The following is a 21,634-nucleotide window of genomic DNA, read 5'->3' as shown; positions in this document are numbered from 1 at the left end:
ACAGGCTGTGTGTTCACGTGGGGCGTGGCTATGCGTGCTGGGGTGGGCACAGGGGTGCGTGTGCTGTCTGGGGGTTCGACCTCGCCCTGGGGTCCCACCGCCCCGGGGCACGCCGACAGGCAGGCTTCTTGAGTTCTTCCTCGGCTCCGCACAGCCCTCCTGGGGGGAGGGGGGCCTCTGGGCTCTGCAACCTCCTCCATGAATGCTTCGCTGTGCAAGGCTCCACGTCTTCATCCAATTTTTGTGATTTATATTTTCCATAATTCTGTTTGGTCAGGATTTTCAAATTTATTACACAGTTGTGCACTGTGCTCTCTGATAATATAGAAAGAACAGTCTGTGTGTGCTGCGTCTGCTCTCCCTGAAATGTTTTCCTGCTCCCTTTCCTCTGGGGGCGAGAGGCCCCGCAGGCTGTGTGCACCCCCTTGTTCCCGACCCGGCTTCTCCCCCACGTTTCCGGGGGACGCCTGTAAGCTCTCCCAGTGTGCTCCAGGCCCCCTCCTCCCACACCCTCCAAAAGCAAAGCTCTCCTACCCCAACCTGGCTTCAGAGCAGACCCAGGGGGTGGGGGACCCCTAACGGGGGGGGCTAAGACCCCAGCTGGGGTGGAGAACTGAGGGGCCCGCGGGCCCGCAGGGAGGGGGACAGAAGCAGAAGCTGCTGGCAGAGCAGGGGTGGGGCTCCCCAGACCTGGGTCCAGGGCCTGGTCCTCTCCCGACCTGACCCCTAAGGCGAGCACGCAGTGTCCCTGCGGAGCGGCCACCCCCACTTCTGGGGCTTCTGCCTCCCTAGCCCCCCCACTCATCCCCCGCCTCCAGGCCCCCCAGTGCCCCGTCCAAGAGCCAGCACACACATGGTGGAGGGGAGTCTGCTAGCTTTATTCACAGACCCCAGGAGGTGGGGGCAGCGAGGAGAGAGACGCGGGGGGTGCGCGGGGCTGGGTCTGGGGGCCGCGCGTGGCTGCGTGGGCTGCACGGGCCGAGGGTCTCTGCCTCTGGGAGCTTCCTTGGCCGCTTCACTTCCAGCGCCCACCGACCTTGCCCTTGGCCTGGGCTCCGGCCTTCTTGCTACTGCAGATGGAAGCAAGTTGATCTTGAGCGGCTGGGGGTAGGGACCTGGCGGACCCCCGACCCCGACAGCGGCGCCCACCCAGGCTGCTCTCTGGGCCCCGGGCTGATGTCCAAGCCCCCGGCGCACATTTCAGGCAGCAGTGACTCACCTGTACCTGGCCCGCTGGGCTGGGGCGCTTTGTGCCGGAACAGTTAGTGTGGTTAGCGGGGGGACCAGCAAGCCAGGACGCCCCCCACCCCTGCCACAGGCTTGGGCTCCAGGGGGCCACCCTCGGGCAGACCCCAGCCTGCCAGGGAGGCTATCTTTACAGATGGCTCTCCGTGTCGCAGCTACTTTGGCCTGGGAAGGGCCTGTGCTGGGCTCCCATGGTCACAGCCTCCTGAGGCAGGACAGGCTGAGGACAGTCAGCTACCTTGGTCCCTGACCCCAGGCCAGCAGGCCAGGCCTCGTGGACTCGGGGCCCGGGAGGTCAGCGCCCTGTGGGATGGCGGCCCTTAGGAGCTCTGTCTGAGAGCCTTTGCGCACCAGGCAGCCAGGGGGAGCTGGGTGCTGGGTCAAGGTGCCATGGGTGGGGAACAGGACTTGGAGGCCCCAGAGCCTGACACTCTGGGACATCTGGCTGTGGCTTCGGGAGAGGCCCTGGCGCTGGTGGCCATGCCTGTGGCCCGTGGCCTGCAGGGCTTGGCCTGTGAACTCTCATGCGCATGCACACACACTCGCACACACAGAAGGGCTCTCGCAGGCCTGCAACAGCCCCGTGTGACAGAGCCTGGGGAGGAGGGTGTCCCCTCGACCAGTGTCCCAGGAAAGAGGACCCCGGACCTGGGAACAGCAAGGAGTCCGGGGCCAGTGGAGGAGGGAGAGAATCCAAAATCCCCAGGACCCAAACCCAAGCGGTCCCGGGGACACTGCACCCGTGTGAATGGGCCCAGTGATCAGGCTGGGAGGCAAAACCCCAACGCAGGGGGCATGGAGGGCAGACCCTGGGGGTGGGCTTCTCCAGGCCTTTCCCAACATCTGTGGTCCTGGGTCCCACGGACCTCGGGTGATCCTACAGACGGAGGTCACCTTTGAGGCAGCGCTCCGCTGGGGCGCCCGGGAGCCCCTCTGGCTTTGCCAGGCCACTCGGGTGGTGACCCGGGAAGGCCCGTGTCCCCAGTCTGCCTCCTCCTGGGCTCTGGGATGAGGAGGGGCGAGAGGAGGCTGCAGGTCCCGGGGGGCAAGGCCCAGACACGCGGTTCCCGCAGCCACCAGTTAGTCTTGTTACTGCTCTGTCCAGGGCAGCGGCCCAGGGGACCGGCTGAAATCGCCGGGGCCCAGGTGGGGCCGTGTGCCCGGCACAGAGCAGTGGGCATGCAGGGCTACTCACTGCTTCTGGGCCTGATCGATGCGGCTCCTGAGATTGGTGATCTGTGAAGAACACAGGTGACTTACCTGGCAGTTCCGGGCAGGGCCGGGCCGGCAGCGGCCGGCACGCCCTTCTTCGCCCGGGGCCACGCTGCCTTATTGTGCCCTGGCTCCTCTGCCTGGAAGACTCCAGCCTTGGCCCCTGGGGCTCGTGCCTCTGACTTACTTTTTGGTGGCCCGCACTGGAGACCTGGGCCAAGACACACAGCCACTCTGGAGCCGGCCACTTACCTGCAGGCCTGCGGCAGGATGCGGGGCGGGGGGGCCCGGGGAGGGAGGCGAGGCTGGCAGAGCCCCTGCCTCTGGTGGCTGGCGAGCAACCAGCCTTGCGGCCCCCTCGCCCCCTCCTCCTGACTGCCCGCGGAGGCTCCGGGAGGGCAAGGCCCTTCCCCACCTGCCAGCAAGGACGGCAAGGCCTCAGCCCCGCAGGCGGCAGGTGGAGGGGGGAGGCGGGGGGGGGAGGCCGGGCTCCATCCCCGCACCCCGCTGCCACCGACCTCCGCGAACCAGGTCTGCCATGCGAGAGGCTCACCGTGCATCGCACACCACAAGCCGGGTCCAGGGTGGACCCGGCTACTTACAACTTGGCCAGCATCTCCACTCTGGCCCGCATGTTCATGATCTGGAAAGACCGAGATGGTTAACGGGCTGGGCAGGTGGCCGAGGCTTCGGGGCCCCGCTGTGTACTGGGCTGGCCTAGGCCGGGGCCCTGCTGCCGCTTCCAGCCCCTGGGGACCCACCGCGGGTCAGGCACAGGTGTGTCAGGAGGCACCAGGTCCCCGACTCAACTCCCCGGACCCAGGGGGCGCTGAGTGCGGGTGAAGCCCTCCCAGAGGAGCATCTAGAGAGGGCGCCGCTGTCCCTGAGCCTGGACGCTGCAGGGGCGCACGCGCTCCGGGGGTGGCCCCCGTGCTCCTCCTCCTTCTGGGGGGTGAGGAAACCGAGATGGACCCCGTGACTTGCCCTAGGGCACAGCTCCTGAGACGGAGCCGGATTCTACAGTCCCTGGACACCCGCTTCCCTGGTGGCCTGTGTGACGGCCGTGGGAGATGCCCCTTGGGTGTGAACTGTCTTCCACCAGGGACCCTGGAGGACAGGAGGGCAGGGACCACGCGGCTGATGGTGCAGCTGGCGGGGTCTGAGTGTGCAGCACGGCGCGCCCTCCCCCGGGCTAGAAGGGCCTCGGGGAGACAGAGCTGCACAGGGCTGCTCTTCCGAGTGGCGACGCCCCCCTCCAGGCAGCTCTAGGCAGCCACCTCGCAGGGGGCTCAGTCTCAGACCCTTTTCCCAGCTGCTGGGTGGGGGTGTGGGGCGCCTCCCTGCCCACTCTGACCCGGGGAGGTGACAGCTTGGGGACCTGAGCCTGGGCCCCCCAGGGGCTCCGAGGAGGCCACCCTGGTGCTGGAGAAAATTATGCTGTACGGGGGGAGCTTTCCACGGGCCACGGGCGACGCCACCCCTGCCCTCTTGTGGCCCTGAGAGCAAGGCTGATCGCGTGGGGTACAGCCTGCGTGGGCTCCTCAGGGGCTGAAGCCGCAGGGATGCAGGGGGGTAGGCGCCCCACGACCCGAGGGCCAAGGTGTCCACACTCACGTCGTATTTCTGGCGCTTCAGCTTCTCGCCGAACTCGAACTTGTCGGTCTCCAGTTGGTAGAGGGTGTCCCAGAGCTCCTTGGCCTTGTCCCTGGGAAGGGCGCAAAGGTGCCGCATGGCTAGTAGGCCCCGGAAGGCAGGGCCCCGCAGCCCCCACCCCCGCTCCCGGGCCCTGACGCCTGGCCCCACCTCAGCTTGTCTTCGCTGAGATGGTCGATGTTGAGCGGTTTGCGCCTCTCTGCCAGAATCTTCTTCTTCATCTCCCGGGCTGTCTGCTTCTTGCCTCTCTTCTGGTCAGCCTGCGGGGACACGGGAGAGGGGCCTGGGCTCAGGAGGGGCCGGCCGCACCGTACGCGGAGGCCGAGCTGCGCCAGGACCGGGGCCCAGGCTCACCTTGGCCAGGTAGCTGCTGTAGTTGGCGCCCATGGAGGACAGGGCCTTCTTCTTCTTCAAGTCGTCCTCCGCTCTCCTCTTGGCATCTTCCTCCTCCCTCCGGGCTTTCTCTTCCTGCAGAGACCCCGTCCCCAAGGCCTCAGTGCTGGGCTTCAAGGGCCCACCCATAGCACTTTCTGGAAGTTCTGCAGGACTGGGGCACCTCGCCAGTGGCTCTGGTCACTGGCCGGCGTCCGGCGGGAGCTCGGGAAGAGGGGGAGAGGGAACCTTTCTCTGGTCACAGGACGGGGTCCAGGGCGGGGAAGGGGCCGGGCCTCACCGCCAGCCTGTTCTGGCGCTCCCGCTCCTTCTCGGCGCGGATTCTCTGCTGCTCAGCTCGCTCCGCACGGCGCTTCTCCTGCAGCCGGGGCAACGGGTCAGCCCAGCCTCGCCAAGCCCCGCGCCCCCTCCCCGAGCGACCGCCGCCCGCCCCCCTCCCGGACCAGCCCCGACTCACAATCCTCTCCTTGAGAGCAATCAGCTCCTCTTCCTCCTTCTTCCGCGCCTCGAAGTGGCTGTCAATGAGGGCCTGCAGCTCCATGAGATCCTTGTTCTGGCGCTTCTTCTGGATGTCCTGCGGGTGGAGAGGCCCCCGTGTCCCCTCCTGATGGACCCACTGTGCGGCGGGTGTCCCGTCCTGTGCCCTCCCAGGGGCGCCCGTCTCCGATGGCCAACATGAAAGCTTGAGGGCGGCCAGGGACGTTTTGCCCTCACCGTGTTCCCATGGCTGCTGCCCTCCCGAGGGCCAGAAGCTGCCTGATCCCTTAGCCCCAGGGTAGGGATTCTGCCCTTCCTGTGGGTGAGTCCGGGCCCTGCAAAGCCCTGAGGTCATCAGCTCCGACTTGGCCCCCTTATCATCTGCAGAGATGCTCTGCAGGGGCCAGACAGAGAGGAAAGTGGTGAGTGAAGGAGTTTGTTGAATAAACAGATGGATACATGGGTGAAAGGACAGATGGATGGATGGATGGATGGATGGATGGATGGATGGATGGATGGATAGATAGATGGATGATGGGTGGGTGGATGGATGGACTGGTGGATGGGTGGGTGAATGGGTGGGTGAATGGATGGAAAGATGGTGTGGATGGGTGAGCAGATGGATGAGTGGATGGATGGATGGATGGATGGATGGATGGATGGATGGATGGACGATGGAGGGGCGGATGGACAGATGGGTGGATGGGTGGGTGGATGGGTGGATGGATGGGTGGGTGAATGGGTGGAAAGATGGTGTGGATGGGTGAGCAGATGGATGAGTGGATGGATGGATGGATGGATGGATGGATGGACGATGGAGGGGCGGATGGACAGATGGATGGATGGATGGATGGATGGATGGACGATGGAGGGGTGGATGGACAGATGGGTGGATGGGTGGGTGGATGAATGAATGGATGGATGATGAAGAAATGGATGGATGGAAAGACGGTGTGGATGGGTGAGCAGATGGATGAGTGGATGGATGGATGGATGGATGGGTGGATGGATGGGTGAATGGGTGGAAAGATGGTGTGGATGGGTGAGCAGGTGGATGAGTGGATGGATACGATGGATGGATGGGTGGATGGATGGACGGGTGGATGGATGGGTGGGTGGGTGAACAGGTGGAAAGAGGGTGTGGGTGGGTGGGCAGATGGATGAATGAATGTACAGTTAGATGAATGAGTGGATGTATGGGTAGACGGAAGGGCGGACAGATGGGTGGGTGCATGGGAGAGGAGGGAAAAGAGAAGTCTGACACTGTGGGAGCTTCCTTTGCTCCAGAAATAAATTGAGGCAGGGTTTCCTGGATCCAGGCAGTGCTGGCTCTGCTGCTTGAGAGCAGACGGCCTTGCCAGGCCTCGTCTGGAGCCCGCAGGCTGGGGGTCTGAGGAGGAGACCATGCCGATCCGGGTCCCAGAAACTTACATCAAAGTCTACTTTCTCCCCTTCCGGGATCTTAGGAGCAGTGAGTCTGAAGAAGAGAGAGGCCCGTGAGCGGGGGTGGCTAGAGGCCCTACCAGGGGGCTGGCCCTCCTACCCTTTGGCCCGGGCACCTGGCTGAGGACGCACTGCCTGACCTTTGTTCTGGTCAAGTGTGTAGCCCACTGTCCCCAGAGGGGCCTGGACCCTTTGAGAAGATTTCAGCCTCTTTACATCCCTCTGTTTTCCCAACATCTGGGTATTAAAAAGGCTGCTTCACCCCCGTCTGTCCAGGAAGGGCACTCTCCCCTCCTTTCTCAGACAAAGAACCGCAGGCAGGCCAGACCGGCTGCCCACTGCTGACCCCCGGGGGGCACTGGCCTCTGTGGTCCGGAACAGCCGTCCTGACCCTTCGTGTGTCTCCAGCCCCTCTTGAATCTTTCTTTCTGTGGACCCGAGGAACGGGGGCTGGGCGGAAAGCAGTTTGAGCAAGAAATGAGGCCCCCGGATCCCTGTCCCTGCCCCCAGTACATTCCAGATGGAGCAAAGAGTTAAAACAACAAGAGCAGTTGCTGAAAACAAGCCCCAGAAGACGGTGGATCTGAACATGGACCCGCACGCTGGGACAGGAGAGGGTTCTAAGCTCAGCAGCACCGGAAGGCCCTGCTCAGGGAAAGACGGCCAGACGGCTCCACGCAAATGAAAAACTTATGTATGTGAAAAAAAAAAAGCAAAAACTGAAAGGGGGGAAAAAAAACCCCAACCCAGACTAGAAAAATATTTTCAGCAAGTACAGAGAAGACTTATATCCTTGTGCAAACCGATGGCTGAGAAAACGTGCAGACGCCTCGCCGTTAGATAAATGGGCAGAAGGCGCGCGCTGCCAAGTCTGGGTAAGAAAGACGGCCAGTGAGGCAGGCGCGGGAGACGGTCTCCCGGAGGGGTCGGAGGTTTGGGGACAGAGGCGGCCCTGAGAGGCGCTCCACATCCATCAGTGTCCGCGGGCGCGACGGCGAGGGGCACAGGCCCGTTCATGTCCACGTCGGAGCCCGCGCTGGCACGGCCCCCGTGGAAAGCAATTTGGCAACAAACGTCAAAAGCCTGAAGAACGTTCATACTCTTTGACCCAGAAATTCCAGTTCTGGGAATGTGGCCTAGGGAAATAGCCCGAAAGACAGAAAATGCTTTCCACCCAGCGTTATTTATGATAGTAAAATATTGGGGAAAGCCTTAATGTCCCGCAGAAGGCAAACGGTTACAGAAATTATGGTTTGTTCAATTGATGGAATATTATGTGGCCATTCAAAATATTTAAGAAGACTATGTAAAAACATGGAAAAATACTTATGAATAGTGCTAAAATTTAAAAAAGCAGAATTGAAGGTTGTTTAGACAGTACGGTGTTTGAAAAACAGCTCAGAGTTTAAATCTTTTTTTCCGAGCCCTATGCATGGAAAGGGTAGGAAGAAGTAAGTCTTTTATTCCTTTCTGCCCTTTCCCGCAGTCTGGCTGGCGGGCTGGGAGAGTTATAGATGATTTTTTTTCTGCATTGGACTTTTACGTATTTTCCAAATTTTCTTTAATGAGGTGTTTTATTTTCATAATGAAAACACAAACATTTTTTTTAAAACTAGAAAATATCTTGTGACCCGGCAGCTTTATTTAAAATAGCAGAAAAGTAAAGTGCAGGGGATGGAAGTAGGCTGGCCGTGCCCTCAGCGCGCCGCAGCGCCCCACCCCCGGCCCGGGACGCCCCACAGGTGGGCGCGCACCCCCGACACGTGCTGGTGCACCCCGAAGGTCCCATGCCGCCCGGAACGCGGCCCCAGCACTCAAAGGGGCGAGGGAGACGAGTCACACGCAAAGCACCACACCGAGGGCTTGCAAGTGCTCACCACACACAGCACAGTCAGAAGGGTTGGGTTAAAAAAAAATCCCTGAAATACTCACAAACAGGTAAATCGAGGGAAAGACCATCCAGACCAGGGTGATGGCTCCCCAGAGGCCCCGGGGGGGGGGGCACTCGTGGCTGAAGGGGCCGCGGGGCAAGACCCTCCCTCCAGCCCCTCTGGAGGCTGCCTCACGTGTAGGGCCCGGAGAACCCCACCTCAGGCGGATCACAGTGGGGGCCGGAGAACGAGAGGGGAGCTCCACTGCGCCTCCCTCTCTCTGCCCCCTCTTCCCCAACTCCCTGTTCCCCGTCCTTCCTTGGCCCCCAGCCTCCTCCTGCAGGAAGTCCTCCTTGCCCGCACTGGACGACTGGGCCCAGCCACACCCCACCACACCCTGGAGATCGTCTCTGATCCCCACCTGGGGGGAAGGCCCCGAAGAACCCCATTTTCATCGAGGACCTTTGCCAGATGTCTAGAGCGTTAAACACTAAATCAGGGAGCAAAGAGGCGGCCACTTTCTCGAAGGGGTTTGGGGTTTCGTCCCGCACAGAGCCCGAATGTGTTGTCTTCCAGGGGACCCCAGTTTCCCAGGGGACCCTGATCCTTGTCCCCCAGCACCCGGCCCACCCTGGCATCCAGCCCTGCCCAGGCCCCACACTCACTTGGGTCTCGGTTTCTCCTCTGGACACGGCAGCACCAGCATGGGGAGCGGGGAGAGAAACCAGATGAGCCCAGTGGCTGCTCCTGCCCACAGGCCCCTTAGGGCCATCCGGCTGGGGGTGGGGCCGGGGGCTCCTGCCTGGAGGCCCACTTGCCTGTCCCCTCCAGCCGAGCCGACCACCGATACGCCCCCCCCACCCCCGCCAGCAGCAGGAGAGAGTCCCTGTGGGGTCCCAGGGGGAGAGCTTGGGTGCGTGGACCAGGATGTGGCACAGGAGGGGGGAGGGGAATGGACGCCAGAGGCGCGGCATCCTCAGGGGACCGAGGAGGAAGGGAAGAGCCCCCCCCCAGGAGGAGGCACCCCCTGTCCAGGTGCCTGGTCTGCCAGCTGGTCCCCACTGACGGCTCCATCTCTGTGCCGGGCAGAAATGGGAGCAGGACAGCACGCGCCCCCCGGCGGGCGCCATGCCAACAGGCAGCCTGGCCGTCGGGGGGAGGACAGACCAGCGGGCGAGGGAGAGGAGAGCAGAGCCCAAGGGTCCGTCCAGACACAGCCCAGGAGTGCTGCCTTGCGTCCCCCACCCTCCCTCGGCCCCTCTGGGGAGGGGGGGCGACGCCAGCCGGCTCAGCACCCGGACACCACTCGCGTCCTGGCTGTCTGGGGACCCGATGGAGGAGCCGAGGGCGGTCGTGCCCTGGGTGGCCCGGTGCTGAGGGCACGTCCCCAGCCGCCACCGGGGCGGCAGGACCCATCCGGGAAAGCTGAGGCCCTCCCTAACAGGGGAGCCTTGCAGCTGGGGGTGGGGGCTTCCTGGGGCCCGCTGTGTGGCCGTCCATGCAGGGGCCTCCAGACCCCACACACACACACACCCGCCTGCCTGGACCCCGCTGCCCTCCCGCGGGGGCTGCTTCTTTTGACCACCGCCCCCCTCCCCCAGCCTGGGGGAGGTCCTGGCTGGCTGGGACACAGCCGGGGCTCTGCAGGGGTCGGACAGTACTTCCCCTCGGCCTCGCTGTCTGCTCTGGGCCCTTTGGAGAGAGGACAGGCCCACACGTACTGCCCCCGCCCGTCTGACCCACGCAGGCCTGGCCGAGAACCTGGCTTCGACCACCTACACTGCCGCCTCTGCCTTTGGCCGTCCAGGGGCGGAGGTGCACGTACCCCTCCGTGTCCCCCTCAGCTCAGGCTCCCTGGGGTACTTAGGAGCCCCCCGCATGCCCACAGGCAGCGCCCTGGTGGTGGGCTGAGAACGTGGGGAAAACAGATGGGCGGAGGGGGTGCTTTGGGGGCAGGAAACTGACCAAGGGGCAGGAGGAAGGGGAGGGTGTCTGCCTTCTCTGGGGGCCCAGCTGGAGGGGCCCCAGGGCCACCCCCAAGAGCAGTGGGAGGGGGACCCCCTCCCCGTTCGCCTGTCTGGCTCTCGGCCTCGAGGGGGGGCCCAGGGTGAACTGGTGACCGCGTGGCCCCCGCAGGACTGCTCCTTGGACACCGTACCTGGGCGGCTGAGCATCTGCCCACCAAGCCCGGGGTCAGCACACCCCGTCCTTTCCCAGGCGGCCTCTCTGAGGGGGAAGGGAAGGCGCGCCTGGGTTGTTCTCAGGGTTCAGGCCCAGCCGGGAGGCCCCGCAGCCCCGCTGAGGGGAGGGGCTGCAAACAGCTCCTCCACTCGGGGCCCCTGACTCGAACCGGCGTCTCCCTGGCCTCCACCCTGGCACGGCCCACCCAGGGGGCTTCCTCGCGCCCAGGGTGTGTCTGGCCCCGACCCAGGTGCTAGGTGGGATGTGGGACCTGACTGATTGCTCCTCGGCACGCAAGGCCCCTGGCTGTTCCAGGTCGCCGCTGCGCTGCCTCGGGCCCCAGCCCGACTTTCTGCTTCACCCCACTTGGCCCTCCCCCCTCCCTTCAACCTCACCCCTTCTGACTCCCCCTCTCTGACGTGCTCTGTGGGGCCGGGCGAGGCGCCAGTCCTCTCTCCCCCTCTGCTCTTGCCCACCAGAACCCGTCGGGTCCAGAGGGTCCTAGTGGACCTCGGCATCCTCCTCCGAGGGCCAGCACCCTGTCAGGCCCTGCTCTCAGGCCCAGGGCTGGCCGCCCCCACCTGCCAGCTGGGGGCCCACGAAGGGCCTCATCCCTGCAACCCCGAATGCCGTGTGCCTGGCGGCAGGAGGAAGCCTGCGCCCCGCCAGTCGGTCCCGCCAGAGCCAGCACCCAGGGCCTAACCTTTCCCAGTGTGTGGGCAGCCCACGGGAAGGGGGTGGGAGCCGGCCGGGGGGGGGGGGGGGGGGGGGGGGAGGGCGTACCTTCTTGGACCTCCTCTGCAGAACAGCACCGTGGGGGTGGGGGAGAGAGAAAATGAGCTGTGAGCTCCGCAAAGGCTGAGGGGGCGGGGGGGGCGGGGGCCCCGCAGAACCGTACTGTGAGTAGGTTCTGCGGCCCCTGGGCGCCTGCTCAGGCCCACACACGGCCACGCGTGTGCACAGGCATCCACACGCACTGAAGTCATGGCACATACCTGGTTCATGAACTTCTAGGTTAGGGAGGCCGCAGAACAAGAGGCAGCAGCACACGTGGGTCAGAGGTCAAAGGAGGAAGGATCCAGGTTAATGGAAACACCGGCCGCCATTCGGGAGGGTCAGTGGCCGAGGCCAAGGGGCGGGGAGCGTGCGGGAAGCCAGCAAGATACGGTCAGTGTTTGTGAGCCCCGCCGCCCCCAGACCCTGTCCTTGCCTGCTGACCTGCCCGGAGCAGGGCTCCAGGGTGGAGCTGCAGACCCCTGGCTGTGGGGCACGCTGGGGTCCCCGCCTGTCCCCTACCCACAGGAAGCACTGACGGGGGCTGGCGGCCTCTGGCTGCGGCCTGGAAGGTAGCAGCGAGAGCCCCGAGTGCAGGGCCTACAGCCCAGGGGTCAGCCCCGAGGGGACGCAGGGTCCCCGGCCCTTCCAGGGCGCACCAAGGTCCTGAAGAGAAGCCCACGGGGCAGGACGGAGGTGGCCGGAGAGGGACAGTGTCCCTGCCAGGGGAGGACGGGCTGCTCCTCCATCACCCTGCTCACCCCCCTGGCCTGGGGCGCCGACCCGGTCAAGGGGTCACACTCGGACATGGGCTCTCAGTCACCCCCCCTGGGGCGGAGGGGTAGTTTTAGGGATGGAGAGGCCAGGCCTCCGCTGACCCGCTCTCCCCGTGCCGGGGCCTGAGCCCCCTCTGCATCCTGCCCAACACAGTGACACAGGGGCGTGCGTGGCCCTGGGGACCCCCTTCTCTGGTTAAGCATCGGCCGGGGTTAGTGGGTGATGTTAGGGCCACATGTGGGGGTCCTTCGCTGGCTGGCGCCTCGCTGCCTCCCCGCTCCCACCACCCCCGCCCCGCGTCCAGCCAGGCCCAGGCCCCACATGGGGACCAGAAGTCCTGTCTCATACCTTCTTTATGGACTTCTGCAGGTGGAGGGGCGCCGGGCGCGCGGGCGGCGGGAGGAGAGAGGAAAGGTTAGGCCAAGAGCGCACTGCACGTCCTTAGGGGGCGCACACGGGGGCAGAAGGGCTGAGGGTGTCGTGGGGGCCGGGCTCCTGGACCCCACTTACCTTCCTCCTGCGCTGCTTCTGAGGTGGGAGCCGCGGGACGCGAGGGAGGGAGGAAACAAGGACAGGCGTTAGGGGGGTACCGGGGGGCGGGGGGGGCCCCGGGGGAGCGGGGGTGCTGGGCGCTGCAGGAGACCAGGCCTGGCCCCTGCCTCTGTCTTGTGGCGCCCGCAGACCCTTGCTCCCTCCTGGGGTTGTGGGAGGCGCGGCCACCCGCCTGCCCCAACACGGGGGCGTCTGTGTGGGAAGGTCTTGGCGGAAAGGGGCGCAGGGAGCCTTCACTGGGGAAAGGGGGGGCTCCCCAGGACTGCACGTCCCACTCAGATAGGAGTCTTTCCACCTTTTCGGCACAAAAAGAAATGTTTTGTTCACGTTGTTAGGGTAGCCAAGTGTTTTCAAAATATTTTCAAAACATAGCAGGCGGAGCGCCTCACAGCCGAGCTGGCGAGGTTGCGGGAAGACCTCCCCGCACGGTCCCGGGGTGCGCGGCACCCCTGCACTCCACCCGCCCCGGCACCCGAGGCCCCCACAGGCGCCGGCCCCAGCGAGGCAGGGGCTCCGGATCGGCCCAAAGCTTACGGCCCCGAGGCGGGGATGCTGAGGGAGACAGAGACAGAGTGGGAGAAAAAGAGAGACAGAGACAGGGACAGGGAGAGACAGAGACAGAGGGAGAGTCAGATGGAGAGAGGGAGAGACAGAGACAAGCAGGGTCTGGCCCTCGGTGTTGGTCAGGGGGAGTCTTAACCAGCACGTGTCGGCTCAGCGCCCACAGCACCACGGGGACGCTCAGGAACGAGGGATTAATGCGCGTTGGTCTGTGAGCGCGTAAGAGAGGGGAGGTGAGCAGGGACCGAGGACAGTGGAGAGGATGCACAGCCAGCCGCCGGCCGGGCTCCAGGACCCGAGGAGTCCGGTGGGGATGAGGCCGGGCGCGCAGAGGGGCCGGGCTGAGGGGCGGCGGGGGCGGGGGCGGGGTGTGCGAGGCTCCGAGTCACCTTCTTCCTCGTACTGCTCTGCAATGGGGTAGAACACAGGGGCCGTGTTAGCGGGCGACAGGGGCCCGCAGCCAGTTGCCCCAGGCCTGGGCCTCTGAGGATGGGGACTGGGGGGGGCGAGGCGGCCCTGGGCCCAGAGGAGGCCGCCAGCCCTGGGGGAAGGTGCCAGTGGCCTTCGGGGCAGGGGAGAGGTCTGGTGCTGGGACACCCAGGTCCCACTGGGAGCTCATGGAGGGGTAGCCGGGCCCCCCCCCCCCCCCACTGCCCCGGAGGGCAGGCTGGGCACACGTGGCTGGCTTTTGATGTGACCACATCTGGGGGACATGTCCTGGAGCAAGAGGGGTCCCGGCTGCAGGGGCGGGAGCGGGGAGCCCAGGTTGAGAGGGGGTCGGTCTAGCATGTCTCTTCTCAGGGTTCCCCGCCCGGGGTCCCCAAGGACAGCCATGTTGTCCTGCCTCAAGCGTGAGCTTTCCGTGTGAGGTAGACGCAGAGAGGAAGCCGTTTGACACTTACCCTCGACCTGTTCACTGTTGGGGGTAGAGGGGGAGAGAGAAAAGGAGAGAGGGAGAGAGAGAGAATGGGTGAGGGGGGCTTTCACTCAGCGGCTCTTAGCCAGCAGTGGGTCCGCTGGCCTCAGCACGGCCGGGTCCCGGGGCCACACTGGGACTGGTACTCACACTTCCTCGTCCGACATGGTGGGAGGGTTGTTTCTGTGGGGGGGAGGGGGGGCTGAGTCAGGAATCGGGGAATGGCCTGGAAGGGCTGGCATGGGTGAGCCCTGGGTGCTGAGGGCTGTGATGTGAGGGGACATCCGAGGACAGGGCGGGCCCCCCGCCTCAGGCCCCCACAGCCCTCCTTGAGGACTCTGCTCCCACCCAGCCCCCCTTCCTGCCCTGGCTTCAGCCCGGGGCTTGGAATCCACCCCCACCCAGGGCAGACATCCTCTGTGCAGCATTCCCCGAGGAGGGGCATCCAGGCCTTGGACAGCAGGGAACCCCCCCCGCTGCTGTTTGTCACGGGCTCTGCCTTTGGGCCGAGGTCGCGGGGCTCCCCGGGGGCCCCCCAATTACAGAGCCTGGCTCCCACAGTGTGCGTGCTGGACCTGCCTGGGTCTGGGTGCCCGGAAAGCTGCCTTCCCCAACTGATGCTTTCCTGCGGGGACCCCACAGCTTCCTTCTGGGGTGCCCCGGGGCCCCCCACAGCCGTCGCCCCCCACATCACAAGAACGTAGGAGCCGTCCTGTCTCCTCGTCTCCCCCTCCCTGGGCCCATGGGGACGGGATCTGGCTGTGGCTCCATGCGCCCCCGGCCCGGGGCCCGAGCAGGAACGGAGCGGACGGCCCCATCTGGCCGGCCCTCTCGGCCTGCTTTCCCAGGCCCCTCGAATGCTCTTGAATTTGTCAACGTCTGCGGGGCAGCTCACGTGAGCAGGTGCGGCCCGCGCCAGGCCGGCGCGCTCAGGGACCGCTTTCCGTGCGCTGGCCGCCGAGGCCCGGGGCCTGGGCGCGCTCCGAGCAGCTGCAGCGCAGTGCTGGCCCGGGGTTTTAAGACACAGAGTTCATGACAACATATTACAGCTCAGTTGAACACAATAGCTGTGGCCCCCCAGGGAGCTCCGTGTAAGAAAAACACCAGCTCATCATCCGAGGAGGCCCGTGCGCATCGCTAAGGTGGGAACGGGTTTCCGAAGCCTCTGTCAAGAATGTTCATTTTCCCAGAGCAATTTAAGCTCCATGTGAAATTAACCCGCAGAGCTCTGCTCCCCCCCCAGCCCAGCAAACCGCCAGGCTCTTCCCTGCAAGAGGACTCTGCTGCCCCCTCCAGTCACAGCCTCCCGCCTGTGGACAGCTGGGGTCTCCCCGGCTCCCCTGAACCGGCCCCCCTGCCCCGGGGCCACTCTCTAGGACGGGAGGGTCCGTGAGAGCCGGGGGCCTTGCTCCGCTGGCCCCTCCTCGTCCTGGGCAGGACCCTACACCTGTCGGCAGCCTCAAGTGGGGGCCGTGGGGGCCTGCGCCCAGGGACCGGTTATTTTTAAGGAGCCAGTGGCAGCTGAGGTGTCCAGAAATAGGCACCCAAATTAGCCAAGACACCTCTGCCCAGAAACCCAAGACGCTGGGAGGGGGGCTGTGGGGGCGCCAGCTCCCCGCCCAGCCCCCGCAGGTGTTGCAGGACCGCCTGACCTCTCCTTCCTGCCTTCTGGGCTGCTGTCCAAAGGGGTGCCCAGGAGGACCCCCTGTGTCCCCAGGCAGGGTGCCTGCAAGCCCCATGCGAAGTCTCACCCTCCTGGGGGAAACTGAGGCTTCTCCTGGCTCCTGCCCCTCTGCCCAGTGGAGCCCTGAAGGACACACCACGGGGCTGCTGAGTCCCCCCCCCCCCGGGAGGGGCCCCCGTGGGGGGTGCCCGAGGGCGGGGACGGCATTGCAACAGCTGGGAAGGAAGCTAGCTGTCCCTCAGCAGAGGCAGGAGTGAAAATAGCCCCTGAGGTCAGAGCTCCTTGGAGACACACATCCCCGCCCCTCCTTCCCAGGTGACACGATAGGGGTGGGAAAGGTGGGAGGCCCTGTCCTCACTGGCCGTGGCCTCCGGCCGGGTCACCACGCCCCGGCCCCCCCATCCTGCAGTGGCTCCTTGCCCTGCTCACCCACCTGCCCCCGGAGGCTGAGGGCACCAGCAGGTGAGTGCCCCCAGCCTGGGTATCATCAGCAGGGCAGCGGGGCCCAAGACATGGGGAAGGGAGAGGGCAGGAGGGCAAGAGCGGGGGCGGGGCCCTGGGGAGCATGTGCTCTGCCCTGCCCCTTGAGGACAGAGGCCCAGGGCCCCCCTTCTCCTGCTTCCTGGGCCTGTCCGCCCCTGTCCTTGACCTCTGGGAGCTGCCCCCGGGGCTGCGAGGGTCCCGGCCTCCCTTCCTCACGGAGCTGCCCCCCGGGGTGAATTGCACAAGCCCCCCCCCACATGTGCTCGGCTCTGCAGATGCCAGGACTGGAGGCGATGACTGCTTGAGGCCAAGAGCCCTGCTTCTGGGGGGGGCTGCCTGATGCCCTCAGCTGATCGGAGGGAAAGGCCCAGATGGGTCGGGGCTGGGGATGCGGCCCCCGGGGGCCCTTGGGGCTCGGGGCGGCACCCTTCCTGGGCACCTCTGTCCAGTCCTGTGCCCCGTTCCTTCCAAGGAGCCCCCACCTTCCTCCTTGGGTCACCCCGGCTGCCGTGTTCCCGTTCAGAGCAGCTGCCCCCACGTTCAGAGAGCATCTCCCCGCGTGCCAGCACCCTGGGACCCCTGGGCCGTCTTGGTGGGCTCTCCAGGCTGCCACACTCAGAGCTGAGACATGTGGAAACGTGGTGGCCTGGCCCTCTCAGCACCCTGGGGCCCCAGATGCGCCGCAAAGGCTGGACTGGCCCCGCCCGGCCCTGGGCCATACCGACCTGTGGCTGAGTCTGGAGAGAAGGGCTAGAGCTTCCTGTGGACAGGACCAGCTCAGGCACTGCCGGCTCAGCTCAGGCCCTCATGTTATAGTGACATTTGATCTTTCCCAGCAGCCCATTGGCCGGGGGCTGGGTGGCCGGGCATGTGGGGCAGGCGGGAAGGGGCCGTGCCCATGCAGGCCCCTTACCAAGTATAGGAACAGCAGAGGAAGAGGCCTGAGGAGGCGCGGATGTGGGGGACGTGTCTGGAGAAGGCGGCAAGGTCCACCCCCCTCCCCGGGAAGTGTCAGTTTCTATTTTTACTCCCCCGACAGCGGGCACATTCTTGATGGGCTGAGGAGGGGTGACGGGAGGGACGGGGTGGCCCCAGGGATGCAGCCCAAGGCTCTCCCTGGGCAAGGCTGCGGTGGGGTCCCAGGCGGGGGCCGCGACTCCCCCAGCCCAGCCGCCCCGCCTCCACGGCTGCCTCAGGCCCACCTGTGTCCTCCGTCAGAGCAAGCGGCCTGGTACCTCGGAGGTGCCCGTGAGAACAGGGCTCTGGGCGTCCTCGGCCAGGCCTGTGTCCCGTCTGCGCCCCACTCAGTGGCCAGACCCGGGTGAGTGCTGTGGGGGCACAGGACAGACAGCATCTCAGCTGCTGGGGGCCCTGCTGGGTCCCCCCCATGGCCAGGGCCGTACCCCTTCCGCCAGCCTGGCAGCTCCCCGTTTGGGGGTCCAGACCCCGAGGCCCTCTCTCCCCACAGCCGGATGCAGTGTGCTGCCCGTGGGGTCCGGCCGTTCTGCCCGCAGGACTCCAGACGGCACCGTCCACATGGCAGACACCTTGCCAGGGCCTCTGACGATCCCCTCACTGGCTGGCAAGGCCCAGAGCTCCGACGGGCCTGGCCCTCGGATTAGGGAAACAGAGGCACGGAGAGGGCAGAGCTGTCCGGGACCTCCTTCCAGACCTGAGGGCTCCAGGCAAGGGGCTGCGGGTGCTCAGGGCCAGGTGAGCCTGGGGAGACACAGAGGAGGCTTTGGGGCAAGGACGGGGGGACTCAGACTCCCCGGCCCCAGCTCCACACAGCTCTCTGCCTGCTCTAGGCCCTCAGAAACTTCCGGAAGGCTTCCACTGGCACCTCATTCAATCCCTGCAAGTTGGAGATAAGGCCACAAGGACCCACGATAGGAGAGCTGTGCCCGCGGTCACACAGCAAGGGAAGGGTAGCGGCCCTCCCCCTCCGGCCTCATCCAGGCTGGAGCTGCAGGGGACACCCCTGTCTTCCCCGTCTGAACTTGTCCCTCCCCCTGCCGCCCAGCTTGTCCAGGCCCTCGGAGGGGGCCACATACAGCTGATCCTTAGCCAACTCTGCCTAGTGGGGCCGCCCGAAGAGCCACTTCTAGGAAGGCCCCATGAGGCTCTGGGGGCTGCGCGGCCTCCGCCCAGTGGCTAGGTTTCCCTCCTCGGCCTGGCTCCTCTGGGTCTACTAGAAGAGATCCGCGGGCACCGCTCCCCAGATGTGGGCACGCTCATGGGGACGGCACATTTGGGACCACTCGGCCTTGTCCGTGGGCTGGGCTGGGGCTCGGCGAGGAAGCCCCTGTGCACACCCGGCCCTGCTCGGCCCGTGACCCCCTTGCTCCGGGGAGCTGCCAGCCACCCCTTGCCCGGGCCCGGCTGCTCTGAGGCGCCACACCTGCCCCAGGCCCTGCAGTGGCCCTGCTCGGCCAGCAGAGGAGGGTGGCTGCCCGCTCAGTGGCCTCGGCCTTTGGCAGGTGCTCTCCCGTGAACGGGCCGAGCCAGAGCGCGGGCGCTGAGGTCAGAGGAGGAACAGCACAGGTTTTATTTTGGGCATCCGTGACCTCCCCCGAGGGCACCAGGCCCGTGGTGCGGCCGGATGGCATTGTGCGGCCACTGCTGGACAGGCCGCAGGCCTCGGAGAGCCTGCGACAGGTAATCCACACCCCGGTCCACCTGGCCTGGGCCGGCAGGGGTGGGAGGAGAGGGTCAGGGCAGGGTCCTCCCCAGAGGGCTGGAGGGGGTCTGGGGACCCGGGGTGGGGGCAAGGGAAAAGCGTGGCCCAGCCCTGGTTGGGGTGGAGGGCGGATCTCAACCCCAGAAAGGGTTTGAGAACTGACCACGCAGGCCCTGGGCCCGGGGATGGTGGGCAGTGGGCTTCTGAAGCCAGAGGTACTGAGCGAGGCCACAGAGCAGGGAGGAGGCCGGGACAGGGAGAGGCGGTCCCCGAGCAGTCTGGCTCCAGCGACCTTCAGGGGGGACCCTCGGGTGGCGGGGCAGAGCTTGGCCCCTCAGCCTTGTCCTGGCCCCAGATTGCATGGGTGGAGTGGTGGGGCCCGAGGGATCTTGAACAGGCCCTGGGCACCCACCCTGGTGCCAGCCCCTTGGGCCTGGGCTCTGCCAGGCCCCAGATAGAAGCAGCTGACACAGCACCGCAGAGACGTCCTTCCCCAGACCCACGCGTCTGCCGCCCCAGCAGCCTGGGGCGCCTCTTCACCATCCAGAGATCACTGGTCTGTTCGGCCTCCTGCGTGCAGGGCTGGAGTTCCGTGCTGGATGGGGCTCTCGGGCAGGCAGGACGGACAGCAGAGGGCCAGGTACCCCTGGGGCAGTGGCCCTTCTGAACCTCTGGAGCCTTCTGGTGGGCAGGCCGTGACCCGCAGGCTCTGGGAGGCAGGGTCTTGACGTCATGGCAGCAGCAGGCATCGGCGACACTCAGAGGAGACAAGCCCTGGGTCCTGTCCCCGAGGCTGGCCGGGGTGCCAGTTTCCTGAGAAGGCCGGGGTGGGTCCGGGCAGCGTGGCTGTCTGGCTACCTGGCCCGTCCGCCCCAGCCGCCTCTCAGCCCGCGGTCCACTCCGATCCCGGCTCACTGTCCAGCCACGGACCCTGCGGCCGCCTCCGCTGCTGCCCCTGGCTGATGTGCCGTCCAGCCGGGTGGGGAGGGAGAACGCAGGTATGCCCTGGGAGGTGCTCCCCAGCTGGCAGAGCACGGCCCGGGACGCAGTCTCCAAGGTGGGCCGTGGTGAGAAAAGATGGCTGTGGCTCGGTGCAGGGTTAGTGCCCCTGACTTGCCTGTATTTACGCCATCCTCTGGGAGGCAGGCCGATTTTAGTCACAAAGGCTTCTAAAGACGGGGCTTCCTAGCAGAGCGGGGCTTCGAACGCCAAAGGTCCAGTGATCCCGCTCCTCAAATGGGTTCCCCAGATGAGGGCAGCAGACCCTGCACCCAGTGTCAGATCTGGGTGCAGGCCCAGGGCTGGGGAGCACACCCTGCACCCTGTCTCCCCCTTCACACACTGGTCTGTTTACCCACCCACCCATTTGTTTCCATCCAATCTCGCATTCACGACCTTCCTTCCTCCCTTCCACCGTCTGCCCACCCATCATGCGTCTGTCCACCGGCGCACCCAGCCAGCCAGCCACTGCCACCCGTGCAGCACACGGGTGTGACTGCCTCTCCGTCTCTTCTTCCATCTACTGTCCACACAGGGACTGTTCTGTCCATCTACCTTCTGTAGCTCCACCCATGTCTCCACCCACCTATCCATCACCCAAGATTCATCCACCCAACTTTCTATGTATACATCAGTCTATCCACCACCTCTCCATCCCTCCACTTCTTTACCCATCATCCATCACCCGTATCTGTCCATCTACCTGCCATCTATCATCCCTCCACCCACCCATTCATCCATGATCCACTCACTCATCCATCCACCCGTCCATCCACCCATCCATCCGTCTGTCTGTCTGTCGTCCATCCATCCATCTATCCATTCATCCACCATCCACATCCGTCCACCCACCAAATCTTCACTGAGCACCTCCCGGATGCTGGGATGGGGGATGACCCCAAGGTCGGTCTTGTTTTCAGGGAGCTCACAGTCTAGGGGCACAGACCAGAAAGGCACACTGTTTCAGGTGCAGTAAAATGTCATCGGGCCAGTCAAGGAGGGAAGCATCATAGATGTTCTGAAAGAGGAAGACTGGACCCCACCCATGATGTGCACCCCAACTTAAGCCACCACACACCTCAGATCTCAGAGTCTAACACCACAGAAGGCCATGGGACAGGACAGAGTGTCTGATTCTGGAGGCCCTACTCTCCGGGGGTGGGGGGAAGGACTTTCCCACCGGATGGGCCCTCTCCTCTGCTGCTCCCCCAGTAATGGACACAGAGCCAGCACTTGGAATGCACGAGGAGCTTTATTGCACACGGAGGACGGGGCTGCAAGCCGGGGGGGGGGGGGGGGGGGGGCAGGGCCTGAGAATGTGGTTCAGGTGCTGGTGTCTCTTGACCTGGAAGTCCCCCGGCACGTGTCCTCTCTCTGCCCAGGCTGGGCCTTCCTCTTGGTCTCTGCAGGGATGGCCCCCGTGGTCCGTCACCAGTGAGAGCCCCTTTCCTGCCCCTGCTGTGCGAGGTAGTCGGGGGTCAGAGAGCGGGAGGGGAGAGCGGCCGGGGGGTCGAGGAGCAGCAAGGTGGCGATGGTGGTGGGTGCTGGCCGGGCGCGGGCAGACCGGGCGGGCAGTGGCAGCGGCTCCCGTGGCAGGGCCGGGTGGGCGTCTGGCTGAACTCGTCGCTGTGAGGGCGGAGGTTGCTGCCTGAGCTGCCTGCGGTCTCAGGGAAGCTGAAACACAGGCATGGGTGGGGGCGTGAGGCTTCGGCCTGGGGAGGGGGCTACCCCTG

At 65.3% G+C, this 21,634-nt stretch overlaps 2 protein-coding genes across 8 annotated transcripts in view; both read right to left on the bottom strand.

The window, feature by feature from the left end:
* Positions 1-857: 857 nt before the first annotated feature.
* Positions 858-16,990, bottom strand: TNNT3 (troponin T3, fast skeletal type). 3 transcript variants are annotated; one of them, XM_039223698.1, is made up of 15 exons: positions 16,948-16,990; positions 14,206-14,238; positions 14,042-14,055; positions 13,529-13,546; positions 12,537-12,554; positions 11,259-11,273; positions 8,960-8,978; positions 6,412-6,457; positions 4,961-5,077; positions 4,784-4,861; positions 4,465-4,578; positions 4,261-4,370; positions 4,072-4,162; positions 2,441-2,481; positions 858-1,070 (listed from the first exon to the last, which is right to left on the bottom strand). In XM_039223698.1, exons 2-15 carry the CDS (start codon positions 14,220-14,222, stop codon positions 1,016-1,018), a joined length of 753 nt encoding a protein of 250 aa, XP_039079629.1. In that variant the 5' UTR covers positions 14,223-14,238; positions 16,948-16,990; the 3' UTR covers positions 858-1,015. The 3 variants fall into 3 exon arrangements, with proteins under 3 accessions (XP_039079629.1, XP_039079631.1, XP_039079630.1); XM_039223700.1 differs by lacking the exons at positions 12,537-12,554; positions 13,529-13,546; positions 14,042-14,055; positions 14,206-14,238; positions 16,948-16,990 and adding an exon at positions 11,471-11,481; XM_039223699.1 differs by lacking the exons at positions 6,412-6,457; positions 8,960-8,978; positions 11,259-11,273; ... (3 more) ...; positions 14,206-14,238; positions 16,948-16,990 and adding an exon at positions 5,218-5,256.
* A 4,144-nt stretch (positions 16,991-21,134) lies between these two features.
* Positions 21,135-21,634, bottom strand: part of LSP1 (lymphocyte specific protein 1) — a 36,073-nt gene continuing 35,573 nt past the window's right edge. For 4 of the 5 annotated variants that reach the window (XM_039223710.1, XM_039223705.1, XM_039223708.1 and 1 more), the window contains exon 11: positions 21,135-21,575. The gene's annotated coding sequence lies outside the window, so the exon portion shown is untranslated. The remainder of the gene's footprint in view (positions 21,576-21,634) is intronic. The other variant, XM_039223706.1, reaches the window with a different exon arrangement.

The sequence above is a fragment of the Hyaena hyaena genome, unplaced genomic scaffold (assembly GCF_003009895.1).
Source record: "Hyaena hyaena isolate Hyena2069 unplaced genomic scaffold, ASM300989v1 scaffold_1418, whole genome shotgun sequence".
NCBI lineage: Eukaryota > Metazoa > Chordata > Mammalia > Carnivora > Hyaenidae > Hyaena > Hyaena hyaena.
The sequence above is the reverse complement of the archived record's forward strand: the minus strand, read 5'-3'. Positions and strand labels throughout refer to the sequence as shown.

Coding starts and splice junctions, on each gene's coding strand:
- TNNT3 (XM_039223698.1), bottom strand. Junction 2,482..4,071: donor TGAAGCGCCAGAAATACGAC/GTGAGTGTGGAC, acceptor TGTTCTTCACAG/ATCACCAATCTCAGGAGCCG. Junction 1,071..2,440: donor ATCGATCAGGCCCAGAAGCA/GTGAGTAGCCCT, acceptor TTCCATCTGCAG/TAGCAAGAAGGCCGGAGCCC.